This window comes from Netta rufina (genome assembly GCF_964035555.1).
Source record: "Netta rufina genome assembly, chromosome: 2".
Classification (NCBI taxonomy): Eukaryota; Metazoa; Chordata; class Aves; order Anseriformes; family Anatidae; genus Netta; species Netta rufina.
The window spans coordinates 138,047,663-138,075,418 of NC_140124.1; the positions used below are offsets into that span (position 1 = coordinate 138,047,663).

The 27,756-nt window shown below is 41.5% G+C and overlaps 1 protein-coding gene across 2 annotated transcripts; it reads left to right on the forward strand.

Annotated features, from left to right (window-relative positions):
• Window positions 1-546: 546 nt before the first annotated feature.
• Window positions 547-25,980, forward strand: FZD6 (frizzled class receptor 6). Of its 2 annotated transcripts, none has more exons than XM_084283222.1 (7): window positions 547-658; window positions 811-1,126; window positions 15,701-15,897; window positions 18,610-19,627; window positions 21,666-21,814; window positions 23,123-23,545; window positions 24,005-25,980. In XM_084283222.1, exons 2-7 carry the CDS (start codon window positions 947-949, stop codon window positions 24,159-24,161), a joined length of 2,124 nt encoding a protein of 707 aa, XP_084139348.1. In that variant the 5' UTR covers window positions 547-658; window positions 811-946; the 3' UTR covers window positions 24,162-25,980. The 2 variants fall into 2 exon arrangements, with proteins under 2 accessions (XP_084139348.1, XP_084139349.1); XM_084283223.1 differs by having other exon boundaries at window positions 627-662.
• Window positions 25,981-27,756: the final 1,776 nt, after the last annotated feature.

The window sequence follows — 27,756 nt, forward strand, 5'->3', positions numbered from 1 at the left end:
ACAGGCAGACATGAGGGCATGAAGGCAGCAAGAATATTTTGGGTAGACCTGTGCTATTCCAACTATGTTGGAATTTTGGATTTGGGATATTGGGTATTTTGGAAAATGGGATATTCTATGATTCTGTATGGAGATGGGAGGGCATGAAGGTAGCAAGGACATGAGGGCACAAACACCCCCAGCGAGGTGCTCCACTTTTATCCACACGTTATCCATTTATTATCCACTTTATTGCCCTCACTGCCACGTCCCACACACCCCACACCACCTTCTCTTTCTGTCACCCCCCTCGGGCTCCCCATGTCCCCTCTCCCCCACGCCTCCCCAGGGGCAGGCAGCCCTCCTGCGGCGCCGCCATGCCAAGCGCGTCATGGCGGCGTGGAGGGGGCGAGCTGAGGGGAAGGGGGACGGCAGCAGCGCGGCCGCCATGGCCAGGCGGGGCCCCGGGGAGGAAGAGGAGGAGGCGGAGGAGGAAGGAGGGGGCGCTGGGGGCTCGGCCCGGGCGTGTCGGGGCTGCGGCGCCGAGGGAGCCCCGGCTCCGGGGCCGCCCTCCCGGCCCCGCTCCCCGCCCGCCCCTGCGGGCGCCGCTTCCTAGGGCGGGGCTGGGAACCGAGCGCCGAGCCGGGGCGCTGGGAGCAGCGGGGCGAGGCCCGGCGGGGTAGGTGCGGGCCGGGGCGGCCTCGTCTCCCGTCTTTTCCCCTCCTTTCCTCTTCTCTGCCCTCCTCTGCCGGCAGCCCCGCGGCGGGCAGGAGGCCGAGCGCGGCGGGCGCTGACCGCCCTGCCTGGCGCGGCTCTTCCTTGTGTTCGCAGCTCGGAGCGAGGAGGGAGCCGGGGAGAGGCGCTGGGAGATGGGGCAGTAGCCGCAGCCTCGGCGAGGAGGAGGGGACGATGCGAGTGCCGGACACGCCGCCCGCAGCCCTGCGCCCGTAGCGGGGAGCTCGGCAAAATGAGGGCGATCCTGGGCGCCGTCACCTGCGCCTGGCTGCTGGCGGTGGTGCGGGGGCACAGCCTGTTCACCTGCGAGCCCATCACCATCGCCAGGTGCTCGCGGATGCCGTACAACATGACCTTCTTCCCCAACATCATGGGGCACTACGACCAGGACACTGCTGCTCTCCAGATGGAGGTGAGTTGTGCCGCCCCGAAGGTAGCGCGTGGAGGTAAACAGTGTGCAGGGCATCCTTTCTGTCCTTGAGACATTGCGCTGAGTGCTGGTATCTGCCATACTAAATGATAAGGGAGATAAACTGAGTAGATAACGCTTCTTTGAAACTTTCTGGACTGCAGTCTAGCTGTGTAAGCAGAGTGTGAGGGAGCTATAGGCACATACCCCATGGATTCTGTATCAGACTGGAGGAGGAGTTGGTGTAGCACACCAGTGCGGCTGCTAGAGCTCTTCACCACATCACTCAGCAGCCCGTGTACCTTACTAATGCATAACGCAGTTCTTGAGATTCCCTAGGGGCATAGCCTGTGATATCCTGGTGATAATCCGGGCCCACCTGAACTCAGGCAGTGCAAAAATAATGTTTAGAAGTCACTGTTAGGTCTCTTCTTTCCTAACTTCCATCTGTTATTCCATCTATCAAGGACAGGTACCTAAACTTATTCATAGTCTTGTTCTCTGCTCTGCTTTTTGCGTTCTGCTTCCACTTGACTGAATGCAGAAACTCCTGACCCAGAGAAACTTTCTTCCGTGCTTTGCTTTTTTTTTTTTTTTAAATGCTTTGCTACCTGAACTGACTGCAACATGGCTCCCTTGAGAGCATGCCACCTTGTGGAAGAGCTGTGCCGGGTACAGGAGCTACAGAGGGTGAGAGCCTCTCTGGGTGAGAGGCTTGTAAAACAAGTTTTAAACCTGTTTTAATAATGGCTTTTCAGTAGCAAGAGGAGGGGGAACACCTTAACACAGGTCTTGAAAAGCTCAAAGTCTTGTGCTATGCAGAGAGTGAAACAGAAGTGAGATTAAAATTCAGAAGCTTCTGGTTTAAAAAAAAAAATTGAAGGTAGTATCGGGGAAGGCTGCTGCTACTACTACAACTAAAATCTTATTTGCATATTCATTACTGAGCTTGGAGAAGGAGCTTGGTTCAGTTGCCAAAGCATTTGTTTAGTGCTGTTTGGGATACTCAGGATTACCATTTTGGCCTCTAGCTGCCAGTCTGGAAGGGCAGAGGCTTGCATTGTATTTGCCAGCCCCACGTAGACACATGGGAAATTCCAGTATCAGATGTTAAGAGCTCTGTATGTGAGCAATTCAGTTCACCCACAGATCTCAGATACCTTGTGTGCTTTTAAACTGGAAAACTCTCTCTCCAGCCATCCTTTGTCTGGAGTGCTCTCTTTCTGCAGCGCCTGCCATTTTATCTTGTCAGGCATGCAGGTGGTTCCTGCTTGGCAGGTAGCTTGTCAGTGCTCATGCCTTCCAGGAACGCTGCTGTGAGAGCAGAGATCGCTGTCACTTCTGTTTGCTGGGACTTTCCTGTATCGTCAGTGAGTTACGCCTAGTTCCTCAGGGACAGGGTTCATGACTTGTGTGTTTTTATTTAGTGCTCTCTACAGGAATGGCATGGTAGCAAGAAGTGTTGTTCCCTTTTCTCCATCCTGTCTTTTTGTAATCACTTCTGGCTCCTACGATGGCTGATCACTAATCAGCCAGCTGACAGGGGGCTGTTTGGAACAGCACTAGGGTTTGGCCTAGCGTGCTAATACTTTTTAGTGTCCTGTCACTGCTACAGTCTGGCCTCTGATTTGGTGTACCTCACTACCCCAGTGCTGTACGGATGTCCCTGAGCTACCTGATCTGCCTTCCTCTATTTGCAGTTGGACAGTACTGGTTGGCCAAACCAACTTTTTCAGACACCTGCCTCACTGAATGAAAGCATAAGGCAGTTTCTCCCCCATCTGTGTAACTTTTACTGTGTCTGGCACTATGACTTTAGCTGGAGCTGTGCAGTAAGCGCAGCACAGTTCTGTGGTGGGCCTCTCTCCAGAGGCTGGTGCATACTACTGGTATACATCCTGCCTATGCCCTCTGAAGTGATTCTACGTGGTATTCAGTAACGGCGTCAGCGTGGCTTGTCATGGTTGATTGCAGCAGTGAATTGTTGCAGGAGTGTCAAAGGTTCTGCTTTTCAGGGGACTTGCAGCAGAGGAGGAGCTATGGGGCTTCGGGACTGTGGTTTAACTTCATTTTACCGCCGTGAAGGAGCAGGAGGGTGGGAGATGAAGGCGACTTCTGTTTTAAGAGCTTGAATTTTTCTGTAATTGGTAGTCCAAACTCCGTTTGTACCAAAGAAAGAATTTTAATGGTATGTTGGTTAAAACTTTTTTTCTTTTGATCCTCAGTAGGAATGCTCAAAGGCTTTGTTTTTTAATTCCATCTCTCTTTACCCTCCCCACAGCTTGTTCTCAAGGCTGGGCATGGTCTTAAAATGTAAACACTGGGTTATGAGACTGACGCTTGTAATATTTTTCTTACTTTATCTTAACTGACTTTGAGCAAGCTGCTTGATCGTGCAATCCAAGGGCATATGGTGGAGACTTCTTCAAGAAATCTCAAGTATTTTGTGCAGGAAGTGCCTATTAATCCTGTTTTCTGCTCCTGTATGCTCTGGAAACTTATTTTCATTATTTATTCGTTATGTTTACTCCCAGAAAGAACAAAGAATAGTCAGGCAGGAGGATGAGGCTCATCTGGGTGTGAAGTTACCTCTCCAGAACTTGGCTAAGTCTCTGCTCTAGCCCACTGTTGAGGCTCAGCGGGTGTGTGTTCCCCATGGGGAGTCTTGTATGGCCAGAAGAGCCATGAGCTCCATCTGATGGAGCATGAAGGCATCTGTAGACTCTGTCTCCTTTCTGGAAAGGTGTTAAATTGGCATCTCTTTGCCTTCGTAGTAATCCTCCAGGTGAGAATGACAGGGAGCCACAGTCTCATGTGGTGGTTTTCCTCCTGGAAATCAACTGGGTCACCGAGCTGATTCGTGGTATTATTTCTGTGTGATTTATCAGCTCTTCATGGTGATATGCTATAAACCAGAACATTGAACTGATTAGAGCAGGGAGAAGGACTTGCTCAATCTTATGGAGGTCCTGCTAATGGTGGTAGTCCTCCTTGGCTCTTATTTTTTGCAACAGAAAGCTCATAATTCGCTCCCTCCCCACCTGCCTTATTTTTTTTAATTGAATTCTTGATTCTGCGGATTGAATTCAAACTATTCAAGTTTTGTTTGTTTGGATTAGCTTTGTTTATGCAACAAATGGAGATTTTTGGAAGGTACAACCACATGACTTAATGACTTGAAGCTTTTTCACGTATGTTCTTTGAACACCTGCATGACAGTGGAACCTAATTATTTGCAGCGACTTGCAGCATCTGTCTCAAAGCAATTGAGCAGTACCACTGCTCGTGTTCTTACTAGCTCAAATTTGGAGGCTGAAGACCTGGAATATGTCTAGTGAGGAAAATGGATGGATGGAGCTGTGATGAAGCCGCCCTTCAGCCATACTTCCAGAGGTGTAACTCCCTCTCGTGGCAATCCTCAAAAACAAGTCACTTCTAACTCGAGTTCTTCAACTAACTTGAGTGCTTTGAGTACTTCAACTATCTGGAGTATTATTGCATTATTCAAGCAAAGCAGAGAATATTACTCTGTAATAACTTCCTTTGTTCATATTTCTTAATCGGTTGTGTCAAAATACATGTTTGTGGTGAGTTCAGTGGAGCTGATTGCAGTGGCAGAAGCTAGGAGAATATACCAAAGCAATTTGAAGTGGATTAAAAAGTACCTTCAGAAGCTTGATGCCAAAGTTCTGTGGTTTTCTACCTCTGTAAGTTCAATAATTTTTTTTAATGTGATCATTTGATTTGCCTCTAAGTATAAATTAGCAACCAAATATGAAGATACTTGCAAAAACTGGAAACCAGTTATCTGGCAAACTTAAATCAATATATATATATTGATATTAAATATATTATACATGCAGGAGGAGGAATAGGATGAAGCTTTCCACCTTTTGTAGGTTGGGATTGTTGAGGAATTTAAGTGCTATTTGGTGCAGACTGCTGTTAGTGGGACATTCTGCAAAATGGCACAGGTGTGAATGCACTGAGACCTGTACAGACAGGCATCCTGCCTCTCTCCCTTACCTCAGACAAGCAGTGCTTGCTGCAGTACACCAGCCACTGGTACTTTGAAACTGGAAGCTTAAATCTCTTAAGGTAGCTCAGCTTCAGCTAGGAAAGCAGTCGATCAGCTGTATCTCCTTGGAATTGCTTTTTCTCCATGATGCTGCCTCAGAGCCTAAGCAGGAGAAAGGGTGCAGAGGTATGAACAAGCACAAGGGGCTTTGTAATTCACATTTTGCTGGAAACATTTGTGCTGTTTCACCACCCTTATCACTGGTGGTAACTGACATGGAAGGTGTTAAAAAAAAAAAGTATGAAGTATAACATACTGTGTATCATTGTTTAGTACAGGCTAAGTTAACTTTTCTAGCTCATTGGAACAAGGTGGTTGTAAAAGATTTGTGCTAAAATAACTAGATCCATACATGTTAGATCAAAGTTTGCAAATGCTGAACTGTTTTCTTAGAGCCGCTTTGTGTGGATCAAAGGAAACACAAAGCACCATGACTTCTGTGCTGGGTAAGTCTCCAGAAATACAGAATAGTTGGAGATGAATAACTCTGTTTTGAGTATCAGTGTTGCTTGTGGAAAAGCTAAGAGGTCAAAAATGTGCGTTAGACAAATCTGTGTCACTCTACAACATGCAAATTCAGGGCCTTTTGGTTTTGCACTCTACTGCAGTTGCTCTCAGATGTTTCAAGGTAACTGAAGTCATCGTTAGCTCTCACAGTACTAGGAGCTTGAGCAGCACATTCATACACCCCATGCGCTGATTTTGTGGATACAATAAATTATTTTGTTGGTCTCCTGAAGACTTCTGTCCTTTCTGCAGTGCCCTGTCAGGAGTTGGTGCCAGCCCTGGAGGTCTATGGGTCTCCATGTGCTTCTCCAACTCCTTTTCCATGCTCACATGCCAAGCGTGGGCACTGGCTGCACCAAGCACTGCAGGTGGAGACGGGTGGGCTTAGTCCTGGGGCTGCAGCCTACTCCAGGAGGACACCTAGGAAAGGACAGATTGATGCCAGCCTCCCTAATCAGGATTGCCTCTTTCTGAAGGGGCCGCAGTGGGTTTTAGGCACCTTCTTGCAGCTGTGAGATGCTGATTGTCTACTGTCCATGGGTCGTGAGGCTGTGCAGTGCCTGTGCCTTACTGTGTGCAGGGTGGAAGTGGAAGGTGGGTTTGGTGTTCCCACTACGAGGTATTCAGGGGAGGGTAAGCGCTGTGTAAGCTGGGGGGGGATGGTTGGAGCTACAAATTGAGCTCTGAAGGTGAATGTGGCCCACAGATCCTGAGGTGAATGGGTAGAAAAAAAGGTGGCCTTGAGGACTATAAGGACCTCCTGGTGCTGAGGAGGAGCTGCCTCACGTGGGCGTTCAGAGCTGGGGAGAGCAGGAGGGGTCTGCGCATCTGACCCAGCGCTGACACCAGCCACAAGCCTGGCAGCTCTGGAGGGCGAGGGCAGGCCTCCTGCAGGGATTGCCACCTGTGCCATGTGTCTAATGCCTCCTGCTCCTTTACCAGTTTAACAAGAGCAGTTCTGGTCCATCCACGTGCCCTCAGTGAGTTTGTCAGCGTCCTTTTACACAGCCTGGTGCCTGTCCCACCTTCCCCAGTGCCACCTCAGCCGCAGGGAGACCGCCCAGGGCACTGCCTGCAGCAGTCTGGGAGCCAGGCACCAGGGCAGAGGGACAAAAGGAAGACTGCCTGCTTATCAGGAGCATCTGTGAGGGACAGAGCAAGCAAATGTGAGTCCTTGACTGCCTCTGAGTCTACAGAACAGTAATGAACAGGTTGATGGTGCTCGTGGCAGCCCCCAGCTTCTCATGGGCCAAGGTTTCTGTAGTGTGCTGGGGAGCACCTGTGACTGTTTTGAGTGATTTCTCCCAATGAAGGGCACAAGCTCTCAACAGGTTGCCTATTAAGTAGTGCTAAGTTGCTTCTGTGCTGTAGCAGGCACTGATCTTCTTGTCAGAGAGGTCAGTGTTTTGAGATGTCTGGGATTGGGGTGGAGATTTTGGAGGAAGGGAGGAGAGACTTTGTGTGAGGCTGCGTGTGCAGAAGGAGGATCCCATAGAAACATCAGTTCCGTAGTTTTATTGACAGCCCTTTCATATTTTTGGCTACCCTACATTTGAAGGAAGGAGGAAGTTTTCATAAAGTAGTGGCTGTTGTGGGTAAAGCTTCCTTCCTTACCAGCTGCTTCGTCTATGCTTTAGAATTCAGATTTTTTTTTTTTTTTTTTAATATTATTTAGAAGCAAGTTTTTCTTGCTTTCTTGCCTCTAAGGTTGAACTGTATCCCAAAGTAAATAAAAATCAACAAATAAGAGAAATTAAGATATATATCTGCAGAGCAAAAATCTATAACTGTACAACTTATCACTGTTTTAGACATTTAGACATTATCTTAGAAATAACAACAGAAATATCACGAAGTAGATGTGTCTGTGGAAGATGAGAGCTGTTTTCCACAAGTCCTTAGGAATGCAGTATCACCTTTTTTCCATGAAGACCTTATAGATCTCTTTAGAAATCTTCCACACTGCCTTTTCTATACAGCAATGATCTACTTTTTGCATTAATTGCTGCATGTTTTGTGTTTTCACAATACAGCAGAGATTACAGCTGTAGGAGTGGATTAAAGTGGCAGGCCTGGTTTTCTGTTCTGCACCCCCAACGACCTTCCCAGAAGCAGAGTCTTCGCAGAAAATTGCTGTGGATCAGAATTTACAGCAGGTGGTGGGTGCTGAGCACGTGAACAGCTCACGGCGTGGTCAGAGCTTCCCAAACAGAAACAAAGCCAGGCTGCCACCTGCTTTTCCATTGTTCTCTTCAGCTGTCTCAGTCTGAGCCTGCATCATTTGTTTCCAGTGCTGTCTGACTTGCTGGCCCGTGCTCTGGTGCTGCTGAGATTTCGTTCCAGGGACCCTCTCCTGCTGGCTGACCTGCGTGCGTGGCAGCAGCGACCTGTGCGGATTTTGGAGGTGCGAACTAAGCCAGCCCGTTTGAAGTTCAGTAAAGCGTTTGATTCAGTACCACGTGAAAATCATTACAGTTGCTAATCCCTGCAAACTTTCACTAATCCCTTCGCTTTGCTCTGATGTAGCAGATGACCTCAGCCTGGCATGCTCGAGTCAGATGGCTGAGTTATTAAATGAAGAGCCCATCAGGTTGCATTTAGGTACCTCAGCACCAGCGGTGCTGCCTCTGGCTTCTGCTTTTGGTGTTTCCAGTAGGTGGGACGTCGAGGCACTGAACTGGCCGTGGGACAAGCTGCCTCTCATTCCTGTGACACGCAGGAAAGAAATCAACTCGTGGCTACTTCTCATTGAGTGGGATCTGCGAGGCCGAGCCCATTCCCTGTTAGCATGGGAACTATCTTCATAAACCAGATTTTCCTTTCTCTATACAGTGTCAGTGCCGTGCTGTTGTACTGGCCAGGTGGGACAAGCCCAGATTTAGGAAGAGGGAAAGACGTGATGCAGGCAGTAGCGTGGCTCCATGCAGGGCTCTTGTAAGGTCAGCTTTGAGCCCTGCGAAACTCCTTGCAAAATTAGTTTGTGCCTCTGCTGTACTTCCCATTTCTTCCAGCTCCAGCAGGGCTGTGCAGAGACAACCAGCTCCTGCTGGGTGTAAGGTAATAAACCCCTGGTAGGGTTTATTAGCTGAGGCTCGGTGTCTGTGCTGTTACAACATACAACTAACTGTGCTCCTGGGTGGACTCGGAGCTGGCTCAGCAGGTGTGTGGAAAAGTGGTAGGTGGCTGGGCCTCTGCACAGCTGGTTAAGGTGCCTTTACATCCACAGAAGTGGCTTTCTTGCCATCCTGATGATTCTGTGATAAGGGGCATCGAGTGTGTTAGCATGGCTTGGGTTTAGAAACGGGGAGGTGAATGTCCCCATATCCCTAGATAACACCTGGTGCATCAACTCTTTCACAGGTAATCTTCTAAACTGTGTCCTGTATTAAAAAGCTCAGTGCTAAATCAATTTGCTCCTCTAACACATGGCAAATACATGAAGGATTTCGGATTATTTTGAGATGTTTCTGCTGCCACAGCCCAGATGCAGTGGAGGTCTCATTTGGTGTAGTCTAGACTCGAGACGTTTGAGGGCTGCGGTGTACTTTCCAGCAGTTAACTTGTTTTCATCTTCTCTGCTATGTATAGTATAGACGGAGATAAAACCATATATAATTGAAAGCTGCGCGTAAATAGTTGAGTTGTGCTCAGGAAAGCTCCCTAATATTTATTTTGTATTGTAAATTGCAGAGGTTGTCATGCCTATAATTTCGGTCAAGCTATAATTTAGGTTAGAACCACAAAAGGCAGTGAATTTTGCTAATAAGCTATTTCAGAAAGCACCGGAACTTTGTTTCGTAATAACTTCTTCTAGGGAGATGTAACATTTCCATCTGTATTGTTTCTAACCTTTGTTATAGCTAATATGCATAGGGATATGTGTATTTTTATCTTAAAGGGAAGACACGGGAATAAGTAGTCTTACTGCCTAAAGAAATTCTGTAGTTGCTAGTTAATGACAAACCAGCAGCTTAGCCACCCAAAACTAGCAACCCGCAGAGGTCAAAGCAGAACAGCCCGCTTGATCTTCTTGTGTACGTGTCCACGTACACCCTCGATGTCATTGGTAAGTTTTAGAGCCTGGCTGTTTTGGTGGGGTGGGTTTTTGAGTGGGTATTTTGCTGCCCTACTGACCTTTGAAAGACTTCACCTTGTGCCTTGTACTCTTTGGGTTGCTGGTTAATGATCCCATCCCCTGTGAGCAGCTAGGAAGGCTCACGGCCAAGTTATATATTAAATATATTACGTTTAGTACATTTATATTTAGAGGGACAGTGGTGATGAAGGGTTAGCGAGTACGCTCGTGCTTTCAGTGGAGCCACACTGAACGCTCAGGTGAGTGATTTGGCTCATGGAGCAGCTGCACAGGATAGGGTCTGCACTGCTCGGGCATCTCAGCTGCTTGCCCATGGTTCCTGAGCCATTGTTACATTTTTCCTTTGTTTTTTTTCTCAGATCCTTGAACCAGATTGTGCTGGGGTGGGAAATGTAAACGATTTGTCTCTTCTAAACTACTGGGGTAACCTACTTTCGATTCTGAAAAAAGATTTTGTTCTTATATTTGTAACCTCTGAACCAATTTAGATCAGAAAAGGTTTTACAAGCTTTTAAATTAAACCTGACTTGTATTGGCTTAATTCTATTTCACAAGCTGCAGGGAGCAATGCTTTAAAGGCAGCTTATTGAAAGCACACAAATTTGACTTTTATTTTAATGTTTATTGCCTCCATCAAACTGACACAATTTAATAATGCATATTAAATGTATTTATGTCAATATCTAAAATACTGTACTCCTATCAGTGAATTTTACTTCTGAAAAACCTGTCTTAGAAGAGTTACCCATATCACTTTGAACATGAGCTGAGTCTCTTCACAGCTCTGCTTTGAGTCTAACCTAGCTTGCAAATTTCACCCTTCGTTTAGTTTCCTGTGTTGGTGCGTTTATTTGTCGTGACTTAATTGTGCACAAACAAGGAATCAGACTCTTGGCAGCCAGTTCACTGTGCAGCCATGAGCCATTGTGTGAACACAATGAGTTGTGTGATGCCATTAGTTTCCCTGGGCACGATGCTAATCTTGCTCGCATCCACCCCAGAACAACTCTATTGAAACAACAGTGTAGGATTAAATCAGCCATGCCATATATGTTTCACTCTTCTTAACTGAACCAGCTGATCATTATAATAGTAGCTAGGGGTATTGGAGATTAATGGGTAGCATAGCTCTGAGTATGGAGAGTGGTTACTGCCTATTTTTCTGAGACTGCTGCATTTATAATTGCAGAGGTGGATAGCAGCTGTATTTCCAACACTGCATATTAAGGTGTATAGGTAAAATTCATTGTGTTTAGATTTTGAGGTTGTACTTCAAGTCTGTAATGACACTTACTGGAGTAGTTGTTTGAATCTGGTACTGTAAATTGTTACCCGTAACAAACTTCTGCAGATTTTCTGAAAAGCAGGTGAATGTTTTATGAATAACGAAGTACAGCTTTAATACAGGTAGGAATATGGGGCACCCCGAGTACTAAGATTACAGAAATTCGGATTTAAGCCTACGTTTGCTTCCTGAATTGACATACGCAATGCTGTGAGGAGTGAGGTTGCAGTGTTGGTGCTTTGGGTCACAGGATTCACCTCAAACCATGAAGCACGTGCCATTGCTTAATGCTGAGACAGTGTCTCATTGTTTTAACGTAATTAACCTCAGTGTTAATACATTTAGCTCAGTTAACTTACTTACCTTGGTAGCTAAACCTCAGCGATGAGGAGGGTGGGCTGTTAGCTTTACATAACTGGCTCCAAATAGCTGAGCACAGGCTCTCACCTCTGCTTATCAGCAACTCAGAAATACTCGTTCTTGCCAGTTAAGATTTCCAAGAGCTGCTTAACAAAGACCTTGGTATTTTGATCTACCGCTTTCTATTTTAAATGTTTCTGTGATATTGATTACAGTCCAGGAGAACATTCTCACTCATTTTGACATACATTGGTAGTAACTACTCAATCACCTCTGGTAGTCCTTTCCTGTAGGGAAAAACCGAGATGAGATGGAACAAAGTCATCTTCATCTGCAGCATCTTCCTGGAGTACTGAGCCTTGTTTCTGTTATATCTTGGTTTTCCAAGCCTGCCAAGCACAATACAGGAAAGCTTCATGATCTTGAGATTAGCGTGGAGTTGAAAGCTGCAATTTATTTACTGGCAAAATATGTTTAAGAGCCTGTTTGCACCTCGGTGTTTATTCTCTCTGCTGTACCATTTGTTTTTGCGCATCTCACTTGTGTTCCTGTCTGCAGGGCCACACCGTGACTGGGTTACTGAGCTAGGCTGGCTTTCCCTCTGGAGAAAAAGGGATACAGACAAGCTTCCTTAAAAAGTCCAGCACTAAGCTGAGTGGTGTTTTGCTCAGTGCTGAGGGTATTCCTCTTGTCGATCGGGATGTTCTGGTCTTTGATTGCTTGACCTTACTCACTGTCCACAGTGAACACACAGGAGCTTCACAGCAATGCTGTGCTTGGATTCTTGCACTGACAATGCAGTGGAGCAGTTTGCATTTCAATCCTCAGTTTTCCCACCACTCTTACTTGGGGACATTACAGATTATATCATCTTTGGCTCTACAGTCACTTCCTGCTAGTTATTAGGTGGTTTGGTGGTTTTTTTGTTTTGGTATACTGTTAGCGTATTTTATTTTGCCTTGTATTTACTGGGTTTTGTTTCCCATAGGCAGGAAGATGAGAATTTCTATTTTAGGACTTACATTGGCCTCGTGAGGCTCTGCTCTTGGTTTGCAAGCAGCTTTGTTTCACTCTGCTGTTGCCAAATCTGCAGGTTTTCATCTCTGTCCTCTGTGTGACAGGGCAATGGTAGCTATTGCTAGGTGTGGTAACCCAGCCCTGAGGCAGCCAGGGCTTATTTTCGGGGAGCTTCTGGTCTTGGTTTTAACCTTTTTGCTTACATGCTATCCAGCAGGAGGAGCGAATGCTTCTCCTTTTGGTTTTGGTGAGATTTTGCTTTCGTGGTGCGTCAGGAAATGCAGACCTGTTATTTTTTACAATGCAGCACTTCCAAAACGACTGGCTGGCTGGACACGAAGCCCACATTTAAAGATAGCTAATTTAAAACAGATTTCCAAGTGCAGTTTGCCACCTCTTATGTTGCTCTCAAATGGTAAAAGTAGGCAATTTCTAAAAATAAATCTGTACTGTACAAATCCCATCTGCTTATGCTTGGGGCAAAGGGTTTTATTGTACGTTTTGTAGAGTTTTTTTTTGGTTGGGGGAACTTATGGCCAACAAAAGCTGTTGGAGTTCTTTGGAATCCACAGATTTGTTGGAAAAGGTGGCTCAGCCTGTGTGTTATACTTGGATTTTCAAGAAGGCTTTGACACGGTCATAGGCCACAGTTTTTAAATAAACCACACTGGTAACCCAAAGGGGACTTTCTTTTCTAATGCCTGTATAAAGAACAGGAAGAAAAGAAGGCTGAGCATAGCCACCTTCTTCCTCCAGTCTGGCATTTCTGTGTTTATCTGTTGGGACGCTTCTGCTTCAAAACAAAACCTGTTCGTTAAACCACAGTAGCCAAAGACAACATGCTGTAGTAAAACTCTCACAGTCAAGTTTTCACTTGCCATTATCTGCCTGTAATACGCAGCGTTATTAATTGTGTGGTGATTGCTGCGGTGTTCTGGCTTTGGAATCGTTTTGTATAGCAGAAGTTGTCAGCATGGCTGAGGTAGGTTGCAAAGCCTGACCTTTTAACCAAACATAGCTTTCTTCATGCTCTTTAGACATCATTGATTTTACAAATATGAAAACAATTCTTAAAACTTCCTACTCCTACAGAAAATATTGCTGTTTAGCTGAAGTCTGCAAGAGCTCTTGATTGACACCCTGAAACTTGCTGTTCAAAATTAATTTTGTTTTGTATCAACTGAGATGAACTCTGAGGGGATAAAAAGGAAGAATTAATAATAAGACAGCTTCCCCGGGAGTTGACATCAAATGTAAATTCAATTTCTGTACGATCACTCAAGCTATTATCTTTATGTTATCCTAAGTGCAAAGAAGAACAGACCTAGCGTAAATTAAATATTTGAACAGGAAAAAAAAGTAACTGAAAAGAATAAACACCACGACAGTGCAAAGGAAATGTAATTCATTTAGGGCTAATGGCTGACTGCTTTTTTCATCCAATGCAGTGTAGCGTTTTAAGAAGCATCTTTCCTTGTCCTAAAATCCTCAAGTCGCCTTCCTGGGAAGGCAGCTGCAGAGCACACACCCAGGTGAGGGATCAGGCACTCGTACCTCTGCTGTAAGGAGAGCTGCAGCTTGCAGTCAGTGCTCTAAGAGTGCCAACATTTTAATTTTTTTTTTTTTTTTTTCATAAAATGTTTTTCTGTCACTCTTACCCTGCCTTATCTTACCCCCTCCTCCCCATTCCTGGGTTCCTTCCTGAGGTATCCCACCTGAAGGGGAGGTTATTTACCAAAGTTTTTCCTTTTCAACTGCATGCTCAGCAGTGAGACTTGCTCTTGGTACGTGGGTGTGGATATATTTGGGATACTTAGAACCTGACAAAATTAAGGGTGCTGTTCCAGACTCAGAGGTTAATCCTTTCTTACTGGTCCCTTCTTGATGAATTCAGAATGACTGAGATACAGAGCTGTTAGTGGCAAAGAATTGAATAAAATTCTTGCTGGTCATATTATTTTTACTGAAAGTTCTGGATACTTTGAAAACTTTGTGCAATGTCCCTATTTACCAGCACATGTCAAAGTGTGTTAAGTACTGTTTAAGCTTTCCTGAAGCACATGAATTTGACTATTTACACATGATACAGGGATTCCTTTTTCCAGAAATGGACAGTGTCTCATCAAAAAGCCTACCTACAAAGCACTTAGGCTGATGGGATCCTGCAGATCAATTTTGCCCACAGCCCTCAGTTAATCCCTGCTGCCCCAGAGTTATTAAACGACCTGGCTTTACCTAATGAGCTGCACTGGGAGCTTTGCCTGGTGTTGCAGGGAAGGCAGAGCAAACAGCAGGCCAGGATACTGGGATTTATTAAAGAACGAAGACATGGGAGCGTTTGAGCTTGTGCATGCCCAGCCAGCTGCTCTCGACTTCTCTTGTTGCTGATGTTTACAAGAACCTGAGTACAAAATCCCTCAAAAGCACCAGTTTGGTTTGTCTAAAGTCATTTACCCTAGCAATAAAGTTAGTAAAATGCAGAGAAAAGGTGATGTCTTTTTTTTTTTTTTTCCTCTCTGAAGGCCTCTTGGACTGTGAGTAATGGACTGAATGAACAAGGGGCAGGAAAATTGCATTACATTTCACTCTGTGAACTCTCCACTAGGAATATGCATCAGTAGGTCATTGTATAGCATCCTGTAATACAGGTAGACAAGTTCTCAGTCATGTGGAGATCTTGAAATATCATTATTGCTCACTTTTAAATGTATTTGGACTGCATCAATAATAAAAATATTAAAAAAGAAAAAGAAAAACACAGCAAACTATAGACTGAGGGAAGATGATGGATACAACACACCAGACTGAAAATGTAATTCCAACACAAAGTACAAGGATAGATCCATCTTTAAAAATCTCAGCCTGCCTGTTTAGAAGCTGAATAGCCAAAATAGAAACTTAATATTTTACCTTCCCCCCTCTCTTTTTTTGAATCTTGGACCTTAATGATTCCTTTCAGATTTCTAACACTAATAAGAAAAACCAAATTTGAGTAGTAACAGATGGACTAAGATCTCAGAGTAGGGACTGAGCTGGAAGAACCAGTGCAGTGAGGAGTGGTTCCTCCACACTCAAACCACCAGGTTTTGCTCTTCCACAACTGCTGTACAGTGTTCTCTACTATCCTTTTAAACCTTTGGGAGAAGAAATGTGAGCCATAGTGATGAAAATTAATTTTACTGCCTCGAATTACGTTTTTAAAAATACTAATGAAAGCCTTTTTCTTTCCCAAAGCCTTTTCTTACCCTTATGAATCTCCACTGCTCACCAGACGTCCACACATTTCTGTGCAAAGCATTTGTTCCTGCCTGCCTGGAGCAAGTTCATGTGATTCATCCTTGCCGAAACCTCTGTGAGAAGGTGTATTCTGACTGCAAGCCGTTGATTGACACTTTTGGAATCGCATGGCCTGAAGAGCTGGAATGTAACAGGTGGGGTATTTTTCACGTGATCAGTAGTAGAGGTGATATTTTTCAGATGTACCCAGACCAAGCTAAAAATTAGAGACAGGACGTTAAAAATTCATAGGACTATTCTTATATGTTACTTTTTTCATTATTAAAATGGTCACATATATTAAAATTAGTACATTATTAAAAATTAAAATATTAAAATTATTAAATTTAAAATTATAAGTGTTACAGCACAGATGTCACTCTGCTTTCTGATCTCTATACTAGGGATAATAACAATACTTTACAGGGTTTTTATAAATAATTGTTCATAAAATAAAGGTATCTAAAATATTCTGTATTTGAGTGCACACCCAGCATTAAATAGTAGAAGCCTTACCTTATTCCTAATGACTTGCATGTGCAAATTCAGTCTTGTATTACTTTTCCTGTACTACATGGCAGAAGTCTCATTTCCAGTGCTTGCACCTTTTTCTCACAGTTGTTCAGGTCTTTATGCCAGAGAAAGGACAGCTTATATTACACTGGGGAAAAAGAGAGCCATTATATATAAAATGGGAACGACTTAAGCATCTCTGGTTTAATCATTTTGAGATTCTGACCTTCAACTGGAGATACTTACAAATGTTTAATGCCAAGTGTTCTTAACCGCATCAGGGCAAAAATACGAGAGAGGAGCAAGGAGTGGAAACTCAACAGGTCGAGTTTCTAGCCCCCATGCAGTTGCTGATCCATGACAGGGCTGAGGCAGAGCTGGGCCAGTAGTCCTGTGCTATGCTTCTTGGTAGAAATCCATATTGGAATGAATATGACAGATATATGGCATTAATTCTATTTCCCTTTTTCTCTGCACAAAAATTGAGACTTGAGCACGAAAGTCTTCCAGAACTGGTTTGAAAAATTAGGAAAATTACAAGGTAATCCAATGATTCAATATATATTCCAAATGACATTTCAAATCAAATTCCATTTCTTGCGGGAGTCATTGCGGCTTTAAAATATTATATTACTGCTAGCATTTACTGAAAATGGCCCTACATTGTTCATGTGGGAAATGATGTCTGCCCAGCTGATGACACAGGGAAGGCCAAGTAACACAGGATATTCTGAAAACAGCTGAAGTGATGAGGATGGGCTTCAAATTCAGTTGCAGTTCTGAGATTCACACTCATATTCTTACAAACATGCATAATGCCTGTTAAGACATGGGTGAATAAAGTTTGCACTGTTCTGATGTTCATACTGGTCTGGCCCACAGTTAATGAAAGAATCTGCTTTGGCATCAGTTTTCTTAATTATTAGTCTGGCTTTATTTGGCCAGCATGATAATGCAGAGAAATAAAGAACTTAAGGCTTTTTAGCTCAAGCTGAGCTTCCAAATTGACATGGAGGGGAAAAAGTAGTTTTAGATGTAAGGTCAGTACATTCCTTGCAGACATGTCCCTACAATAGCATTTGACAAAGAATGTTTGGGGATAGCAGAATCTCTCTTTAAAAGCTAGCATGCAAAACTTGTTATTTTTAAATACGTGCCTAAACTCAGAATGTATTTTAACATAAATCCCATTTTGAATAAATGCTTATCTGAGTTATACTTGAATAATCAAAGATCTGTCCAACATTGCTAATCCTATATTAATCATAAGAAAAAACCCTCACATTTTGTCCAATTAAATCTTTGAACAAATGAGTCTAAAGCGATTTCTAAATGAACTTTTAAAACACTGATTTTTTTGCAATGCTTATGTTTTTAGCTTTGTCTCTTTATTGCTGTTGACAACGAAATATCATTATAATACAAAATCATAATATCCCCATCACACACTAGTCAACAGTTAATTCTAGATACTGTGAGCACTGTTTCTTGATTGAAGCTTGCATTTTGACAAGATCATTTGCTGTCTCTCCCCCAGTCTATCCAAATAAAATCAACTATAAATATTATATATATATTTAAAAAAAGTATGGATTAAGACTGTAAAAGAACAGTTGCAGTTTGAGTGAAGTGTTTCGTAAGCAATAAAATGGCAGAGACAACAGTTAAATAGCTGTGTTTTATTAGCCTTCTAAACTGAAAATACATTGCTCTGTTTGGACATATTAGAACAAGTCCAGAGGAAGGCCATGGAAGGACTCAGAGGGCTGGAGCCCCTCTCCTGTGCAAACAGGCTGAGGGAGCTGGGGGTGTTCACCCTGGAAAAGAGAAGTCCTTGGGCAGAGCTTACAGCGGCCTGCCAGTGCCTAAAGGGGGCTGCAGGACAGCTGGGAAGGGACTCTGTGTCAGGGGTGTAGGGATAGGGCAAGGGGGAATGGCTTTAAACTCAAAAAGGGGAGATTTAGATTACATATAAAAAATAAATTCTTCACTGTAAGGGTGGTGAGGCCCTGGCACAGGCTGCCCAGAGAAGCTGTGGCTGCCCCATCCCTGGAGGTGCTCAAGGCCAGGCTGGATGGGGCTTTGGGCAGCCTGGGCTGGTGGGAGGTGTCCCTGCCCATGGCAGGGGGCTGGAATCAGATGATCTTTAAGGTTCCTTCCAACCCAAACCATTCTGTGATTTGATGTTTTTTTAAAATACCACTGAGGTTTTTCATATGATGCAGATTTTACATCATCTATAAAAGTTCACAGTGCTTAGAATCAGATTTTTCCACATTTTTTTTTCAGTAAGAAATAACTGTGGTTGATAATGAGGGGTATTAAGATATTTCCTCTTCTGTTAATTTATCTAGACTAGTCAATTGTGACGAGACTGCTCCTGCCACTGCTCCTGTAACCACGAACGCACATGGAACTCAGAAGACCCCAGGACAGACGCGAAGGGATTATGGATTCTGGTGTCCCCGACACCTGCACACTTCCAATGGACAAGGCTACAAGTTTCTAGGCATCGATCAGTGTGCTCCCCCGTGTCCCAATATGTACTTCAAAAATTACGAGTTGGATGTTGCAAAAAGCTTCATTGGAATAGTTTCAATCTTTTGTCTTTGTGCTACGCTTTTCACCTTCCTGACTTTCCTGATTGATGTTAAAAGGTTTAGGTACCCAGAGAGGCCCATCATTTATTACTCGGTCTGTTACAGCATAGTGTCTCTAATGTACTTCATTGGATTTCTGCTTGGGAATAGAACTGCCTGTAACAAGGCAGACGATAAGCTAGAAATTGGGGAAACAGTTGTTCTTGGCTCCCAAAACAAAGCCTGCACCGTCCTTTTCATGGTTTTGTACTTCTTCACTATGGCAGGAACCATTTGGTGGGTGATTCTCACCATCACCTGGTTCCTCGCAGCAGGAAGGAAATGGAGCTGTGAAGCTATTGCGCAGAAGGCTATGTGGTTCCACGCCGTGGCGTGGGGAATACCCGGCTTTCTAACCATTATGCTTCTTGCCATGAACAAAGTCGAAGGGGACAATATCAGTGGAGTTTGCTTTGTGGGTCTCTACGACGTGGATGCTTCTCTGTACTTTGTGCTTTTGCCGTTATGCCTTTGTGTTTTTTTCGGTCTTTCTCTTCTTTTAGCTGGTATTATCTCTTTAAATCACGTGCGGCAAGTCATCCAGCACGACGGCAGAAACCAAGAGAAGCTGAAGAAGTTCATGATTCGAATTGGAGTTTTTAGTGGCTTGTACTTGGTGCCGCTTGTGTCACTTCTCGGGTGCTATGTCTATGAGCTGGTGAACCGCAAGACCTGGGAAACCACCTGGGTGTTCGACCACTGTGACCAGTACCACATTCCTTGTCCTTATCAGGCAAGTAGCAGTTTCCTTTCTACATAATACTGATAAGTTAATTAGCAAAAACCCATATACATTGCTATATCTTGTGGCGTAGTTTAATAAAATTATTTTCATGGTAAGTAAACAGTTCAAGAACGTGCAATGATTGGTTGCTTTTTAAGTTAAAATTGGTGGTATCATCCTTCTCCTTTGAAATTTTCTTCTAAACAAATTGATTTCACTCAGCAATTCCAACTCACAGCTGTAATGGGATTACTTGAACTTCACAGCATGAGTAATGCTCGGGGCAGGGCTTGTTTTTCACAATCTCTTCCTAAAAGCAGTTGACCTGTATTTGGATGCATAGTTCTGTATTTCAGTACCTAAGGTGAATTCACATCAATTTCAATTCAAGTTGAAAAAATGAATCTTGAAAATTGAATCTAAATTGGCTTTAAATTGTTGCTCATAACCACAGCTTTAAAATCATTTTTTAAAATCATTTTTTTTGTTGAAGTATAGAACTGTAAAGCACTGAACTACAAAACAAATTTCCAGTATATTTTTTCCATGATAGCTGTCACTTCCAGGCTAATTTTCAATAATGTGAAGAAATCTTTTAAAAAATAAAAATGCTTTAAATTGCAGAGATGTTCACGTTTTTTTTTTTTTTTTTTTTTTTAAACAAAAGTAAGAAAAAAAACTTCCGTGGAAAGGCTTTTAAAGTAAGTAAAGCTGTCCCGTAGCCAGTACTCTGAATCTTATGTAAATCTCTTAAATCTCTTTCAATACATAAAATTCTCTGCAATTTTAAGTAATTTGTGGTTTGTGTCATTCCATTTAAGAACAAATATAGAGGGATAAACCATCACTAAGACAACTACAAGTTTCTCATGTTATCTTTCATTGTTTTGTACATACCATCTGTGTTTTTACTGCAATAACCTGTCATCGAAAAGAGGAATATAAACACAAGCATTATGGGGGAAAAAAAGGCTTGATCCTTCCATGTTCGTAACCATCCTCTATATCCTTTGTATTGAACTTGGTGTAAACTGAACATCAGAGCTCACAGGCTTCTTGGCTATTTTTTTGCTTCCATTAACGTTTCATTAACAAGTGCACTTTTGCATTGAGCTTCGTTTCAACTTAGATGGCTCAAATTAAGCAAGGTTGAAAGTAAGGCGTTTCACTTTATCAACAAACAAACAAAACCAACTTGTTTTGTAGTGCTTAGATATACAATCATAGCCTAATAAGGCACAAAGCGCCTGTATCCTCAGTCTTTAACCTATTGGAAAGAGTAAATAGCAACAGCAAGTTTACACAAAGATGTACTTACTGGGCTCTGTCCATGTGATAAACAGCCTGTGCTCTTAGAGCTATTACAGCAGCTTCAATTGTTGTGCTTGGCTGTGGCTTCCCTGAGCCATGATGCATTGATCAGAACAGAACCAAATGGAAACAAACTTCAGCCTAAGTAGCTAAGGCTACGTGACTGACAAAAATGCTGATTTTTGTAGATAGGATTGGCAGGTAAGCCAGGTAACATAAATTAAATTTGCAACCTGGGAGGAGGAGATAGTCTGTTACGGAGTTAAATGGCTCGGCTCTTATGATCCTGTTCTGCAAATAGGTGGATTAATTTTGCAATAAACAGAAAGCAGCTATGTTGTTCCCTGCAGCTCCCTGTCTAATCTGATTAACTCCCAGCTCATCCACCCGCTGTCCCTTTTAAGCTGAAGGGATGAATCTCATCTGTACAAACCATCTCTGAAGAACATGGCTACAAAAACTATTACCCCTAAAATTACCTTTCCTGTCAATTTAAAAGAAAAATATTTCCTTCTAACTAATCTCCTCTCTGTGTATCCAGCTGTAGCCTGCAAGCAGACATTAACCAGATCCGACTTGACTGTACATGTCTTGCATTTGTCCACAGTACAAGCCTCAGCAAAGAAGAGCAGCCATGAGGAGAAAGTCTCTCTTTTACATAATTTCTTTGGTTTTCTGTATTCAAAAAATAACAAGTATGTCTTCTCCGTATTTATTAAACCTTGTTATCTTCTAGGCAAAGGCACTGGCAAGACCAGAAATATTTTTGTTTCTGATGAAATATTTGCTGACACTAATTGTTGGCATATCTCCAGTCTTCTGGGTGGGAAGTAAAAAGACCTGCTCGGAATGGGCCAATTTCTTCAACAGAAACCGCAAAAGAGAGTAAGAGCAATTTTTATTCTTGTTTTTCAAGTGTTTACTTAAAAAAAATATATATATATATTGGATTTCAGACTTTTCATAAATGTGTCTCAGGTAATCAAAACGTTGTCCTTGGGCCCTTTTATCTCTTGAAGTTTGAATGCTGCATATTGGCACAAGCAAAAAGTTCCACTGCAGTCTGTGGAAGGTTTCCATACACAGTGACCTGACTGCATTCTCAGAAGACAAAACAATATTCTCCTCTGCTTATTTATTCTCTTCGTAGAGCTGTAGACATATTGTTTTATTTAGCATTGGATAATCTCTGGTTTCCAGTCAAATCAGGGAAGATAACTTCAGCCATCAACTTAGATCTTTTCATGTATTCAGACTTTATTTGGCACAGCACTCAGCTATGTTTACTATCATGGAATAACAACATCCTCTGCTTTTCTCGTCTGTCAAGCTTGTCTTATTTAGAAATTAATCTTAATTGTCCCATCCTTAGCTAGGCTTTATTATATTAAGTTACTGTCCCTTATTTTTATTCTGAAACACAGAGTAAATCAGTTTAATTACTTAATTTTAGTAAATGCATATCTATGATTTTAAACGGGTTACAAATGTCAACTCCATTTTTCATAACTGTCATTTTTCTTTTCCTTTTTATTCCTTCATTGGATAAGATTGGATCCTTCAGAAGGATATTAATCCTTCTGAGATTATCTGTGTTACTCATATATTATAATGTATTTTAAGATCTTTTTATTTCTTTGAGTTTCCCTTTATGAAGTCCTTAAGCTCCTTTTATTTTACATCTGCATTCCATGATGGTGAGCTTATAGCTTCCTTTCCCTCTCCTCTCTTTTTCCATTTCCTGTAGGATTTTTCTTGCATTTCAGATGTTAACTGTTTTCAGCTATAAGAATTTTAAAATAATGAAGTCATTCTTACAACGCTTACCGTTTTTTTCACTCGAACAAGGTTTACATTACATAAAGTTAATTTGGTAATACAGCTGCTTATGAGCTAATCCTGCTTTCCTCTCTTAGATGATTAAACTACTGAAGTCATTGGACCTACTTGCAGAAGTAAGGAATGTAGAAATCGGCTTTATTTAATTGTTCCACGGGCATAATTGCTTTGAAGCCATTACAATCAGTTTTTTTCCCTCTTTTTATATATAATTGTTTTCTTCATATTCATTAACATCCAGCTCAGATTACATCATTGTTTGCTCTTCATTTTATGTTTTTGTGTACCAAGCTGTAATGCATTGTATGTGAGGTTATCCTCGTCATTCAGTTATATGCTTGTATTTTCTTTCAGTCCAATCAGGGAGAGTAGAAGAGTACTGCAAGAATCATGCGAATTTTTCTTGAGGCACAACTCCAAAGTTAAACACAAAAAGAAGCACTACAAATCAAGTTCGCACAGATTGAAAGTAATTTCGAAGTCAATGGGGACTAGCACGAGTGGCACAACAAATCATGGAACTTCTGCAGTAGCGATCACTAATCACGATTACTTAAGCCAAGAAACTGTTGCAGAAATTAAAACGTCTCCGGAGACATCTGAGAAAGAGGCAGATGGAACATCAGCCCAAAAAGTCGAGGAAGGCGAAAACAGTGGAAATCAAATGTTGTGCAGTTCTAAACTGACCGTGGATCAGGTGGAAAAAAGAAACAAAGCAGATAGCACGTGTGATATGAGTAGCTTGTCTGGGAGTGTGAAGAGAATAGGTGAAGGAAGGTAAGATTTCGTAACTCAGTTTTTTACTTATATTACTACTATTCCTGCTTTTTCTCTCTGATGAATCAGTATACAGTTCACTGTCAGTAGCTGTTAGGAATACTGTAATTCTTGCAAACTTAGGGCCGTGTATCTTACAGTACGATATGGGCTATTGTATTGGCTTTTAGGATTCTTTTTCCATTTAAGTGTTTGAGTGCTGGAACTTCAGCTTGAAGGATATTTGTGTGTTGTTGAGATGTGACCCTGAATAAATCTGTGGCTGCAATACAATCCTTTTGAAAGGCGATGAGTCTGAAAAAACAAAAGCTTGAAGTATACAAAACTGTGCTGCGTTCTCTTGAAAGGAAGATAGCTTAAGATACATGATCAGTTTGTTACTTAAAAAAGAAATCTTTTCCAGTCTAATGAATTTTGCTTAAAATTGACTCGCTGTGTTTTATTTCTCATTGCTTACAGAGTAACTCCTAAAAATGATTTTATTGAATCTCCTGCATTACAAAGGAGCAGTTCCCAGATACCTGATGTCTCACAGTCAGGCTCCATATCACTACTTGTCTACTCAGCTTCAGACACCAGAAAAGAGTTGGATTCAGGAACCAGTTCAAACCCTTGAAAGACTGATTTTTATTTGAACACTTTCAACAAATAAAACTGTTATGGGTTCTGTAACACTGGAAATAACAGATATTCTGTGCCTTATTAAAAATCAGACACATCTTGTTTTGCACTTATAAAAATGTAAGTTTTGTAGTGGGGACAACTGGCAATAATGTACTGTATTCATACCCATCCAGGAATAATGGAAATGAAAGTTCTATAGGATATAGCTGGATTGACTAGCAATAATTTAAGAAAGATGAAAAATATTATTCCCAATATAAAGAACACTTTTTAATAAACTGTATTGAAATAGTCCATAGAAAGCACTGTTACTTTCCAAGGCATACAAGTTCCATCTGCGTATTTGATATTTTTCAGCTTTTTACTTGTTTTGGATTTTTTTCTTTTTTATCGTCTATTAAACAACATTATCACTTAAAAATAAGAGATGCATAAACTTTATAAATCGTCATGATGTGTCATTTATAGCACTGTTTTATGGTAGTTTCTACACTGAATATGAAAGGGAATCTGGAATCATAGTGATTTATTTTGTACATAAAAAATGAATTATGTAAATAACTGACTGCATAAGGTCAATATTTAGAACTACTGTTTTGTATTAATTGTATAAACTGGATAAAGTTAATGCTTCCGTTAGATACTACTGAGGTCAACAGTTTTATGATGATCAGGCAATTTTATGTAGTTCACAGTAAAGCAGATTTTATCTTTATACAAAACACACACCATACACTACACATCTGGGGCAAGACTGATCAGCCATCTGGGCATCTTGTACAGGGGTAGTACATGAGATACAGCTGTACTTCAGAAAAATGCTTCGAGCCCCTCCTGGTATGGTGTTCCAGTGCATCATGCCAAGCAGGGAAATGCTTCAGATCCTCTATTCAGGAAGACAGAATCTGAAGTAAATGTTTGTTGTGTGTTTTTTTTGTTGTTGTTGTTTTTTACTGAGCTGCAGTGAAAGCATATGCTTCCTTTTGTTTCTATGCAAGTAACTTGAACTCTTTTTTAAATCTGTAGAGAAACCTTGCAGAAAATAAACTGTGGTGCAGATAAACTAAGATGCAAGCTTGTTTAACAGTACATTTTACATAAAACAAGACCTTAATAACTTTTCTACAAAGTTTAATTTTCTATATGCTACAACAATGTATTCTCTTTAACTCAAGAAGGCCTTAATACAGATAGCCTTTCTTATGATACTTTCTTATGATAGAATGGTGCTCCAGAGCAAGAAATACTGATGTGCATAAGCGTTTCATCATTCATCTCTAAAGGAATCCTGGCTCCAGGGAAGTCAATGTCATTTATTACTTGAGGTGATTTGGAGCCAGGGTTTCTAAACTGAAATTTCACTGCTTTTTGTGAGATTGTTCAGCATCATTTGTTTGATTACTAAGAGGAACATTGCTCTTAAATCGTTATCTTTATTTCGTTATTGTGTGGAGGATCTGTGTTCCAGTTTGTGCAGCACTCATGCTGATGCTTTGAACAATCGAGCAAAATTGCATGGCACAAAGGTCATGTAAGTACTGAGACAATGGCAAATACTGTTCTGATAAACCAGAGTTACTTGTTTTATTGATCATGCATTGAAAATTGAATGTATTTACCTTTATATTGTCATGTGCATTTTCGTATTTGTAATTTATTGCCTTAAATAGGATGTGCTATTGCTTTCATCATTTTCCCCATTGAAAATATCTAATATTCTTGCTGCTCAGAAGGGCAGTGAGAAAAACCTGTGAAAATGCACACTAAGTACCCTTCCTTCTTTTAGTTATGTTTGTAAACGGGTAACTTTATACACATTCAGTAGTTTTGTTATTACTGTCTTTGTTAGTAATAAAAATACTGTTGTATAGTAAAAAGTTTGAGTTGGTATTTCTTTTTAGCTAGATTCAGTGTGTTTATTTCTCTGTTACTGTGGTATTTTTGCACCTAAGACTCCTTAATGCATTTTTACTTAGAGCTCTATGAGGTAATAATTATTGCAATGCTTTTATCCCTCCTGTATGAGAACCAAGACAGAGAACAATGGTGGGAATTGTTCAGATGAACACGGAAGGTTATGAAAGAGTGAGAAACTGAATTAGCTCTTTCATCTTAGCATTTACAGCATTCTTTCTTTCATGACCTCTAGCTAAAGACCTCCTTTAGATTATATAGAATGTGTATTTCCACAATATGCTCTTGCTACGACCTTCTTAAATAGTTTACCTCCTTTTTTTGGCAGTTTAGGAAAAAGGTCGACTTCTGGACACTGTTCTGAAAAGATGAGTACAAAGTAATGCTTAAGTAACAGCAATACTTTTTGGGACTTAAAACTATATGAACTTTCAAAGAACTGCAAAATACTGACTAAACAGTCACTCGTTTCAAGTGAAATACATCACTGGTAGAATTAGACTGCAGTACTGTGCCATAAATAACTAACAGTGTGAGTTCCCAAGGTGAACTTCATAGTTAGAGATGGTGATCTCTGGATGTTTTAACCTTGAAACACCAAAGTAGGAGTTGGAAAATTCAACAGCTATTTGAATGCCTACAGAAATGATGGTGGGTGGAAAATTGAAAGGAAACAGGTGCAGAGATGAGCCATGGTCTAGAAGATTGCCTTACAGTGATGGACTATAAAGAAGCTCTGAAGTGTTGTTTGCCTAATAAAAGGTGTTTTGGTTATTTGCTCTCATGTTACCTAACCAACATTATCATGACTGAGTGTTCTAAAACTTGAAAATAGGTAATTCATATTAAGAGACCTTTTTTAAAACTACAAATAAATTTTTATTGGAGCATCTCTAACAGCTCCAGTCATTAAAGACTGGATAGATGCTCTGTAACTCCAATAATTGAAAATACTGATAAAGCCAGTGCTAGTCTAGTTCTCTGCCTTTGTAGAAAGTTGGAATTGAGGATAATGACAACCTCTCTAAGCCTTAAAAACGTGTGTACCAATGGTCTTTTACCTCTCTTCTTTCTCTTAATGGATCTGTCTTAATTTACTTTATAATATGTGTTACACCAAGCTTTCAAGTCCCAAGATAAATTTAACATACAAAATTGTTTTGTGATATAAACGGTGCCTGAACTTACCAATACAGTAATATTCTTTCTTTAAATATCTTTGGCTAATCTTTTCCTGAAACTTGGGATAAAGTTTACATAGAGCACAAAATAAAGCTATGCACATATTTCAGAAACTTCCAACATTTTTTTTTTCTAAAACTGAACTGGGGTATGGACAAAGTGGTTGCTACTACATTCCCATTCCTATTAGTAATGGTTGAACTGTGGTACTAGCAGGTAACAAGAAAACATTTGCAGTATTTAAAATATCTTAAAATCCTTTCGCTATTTTAAACTTCCAAAAACCAGTTCAGATATGGAGCAGTAACAAGTTAATGCAACATACTTTTTGTCTGACAATCGTTCAACCGATTTGTGAAGAACTGCAGGTCTTTTTTATTTTAGCAGATAAAGAATGCACTTGGTTTGAAGACAGTCATTGAATTTCAGAAGCTAAAAATAATAAATATGAAAAGTTGAACTGCTTTAATAAAAAATAAGTTTAATATTCC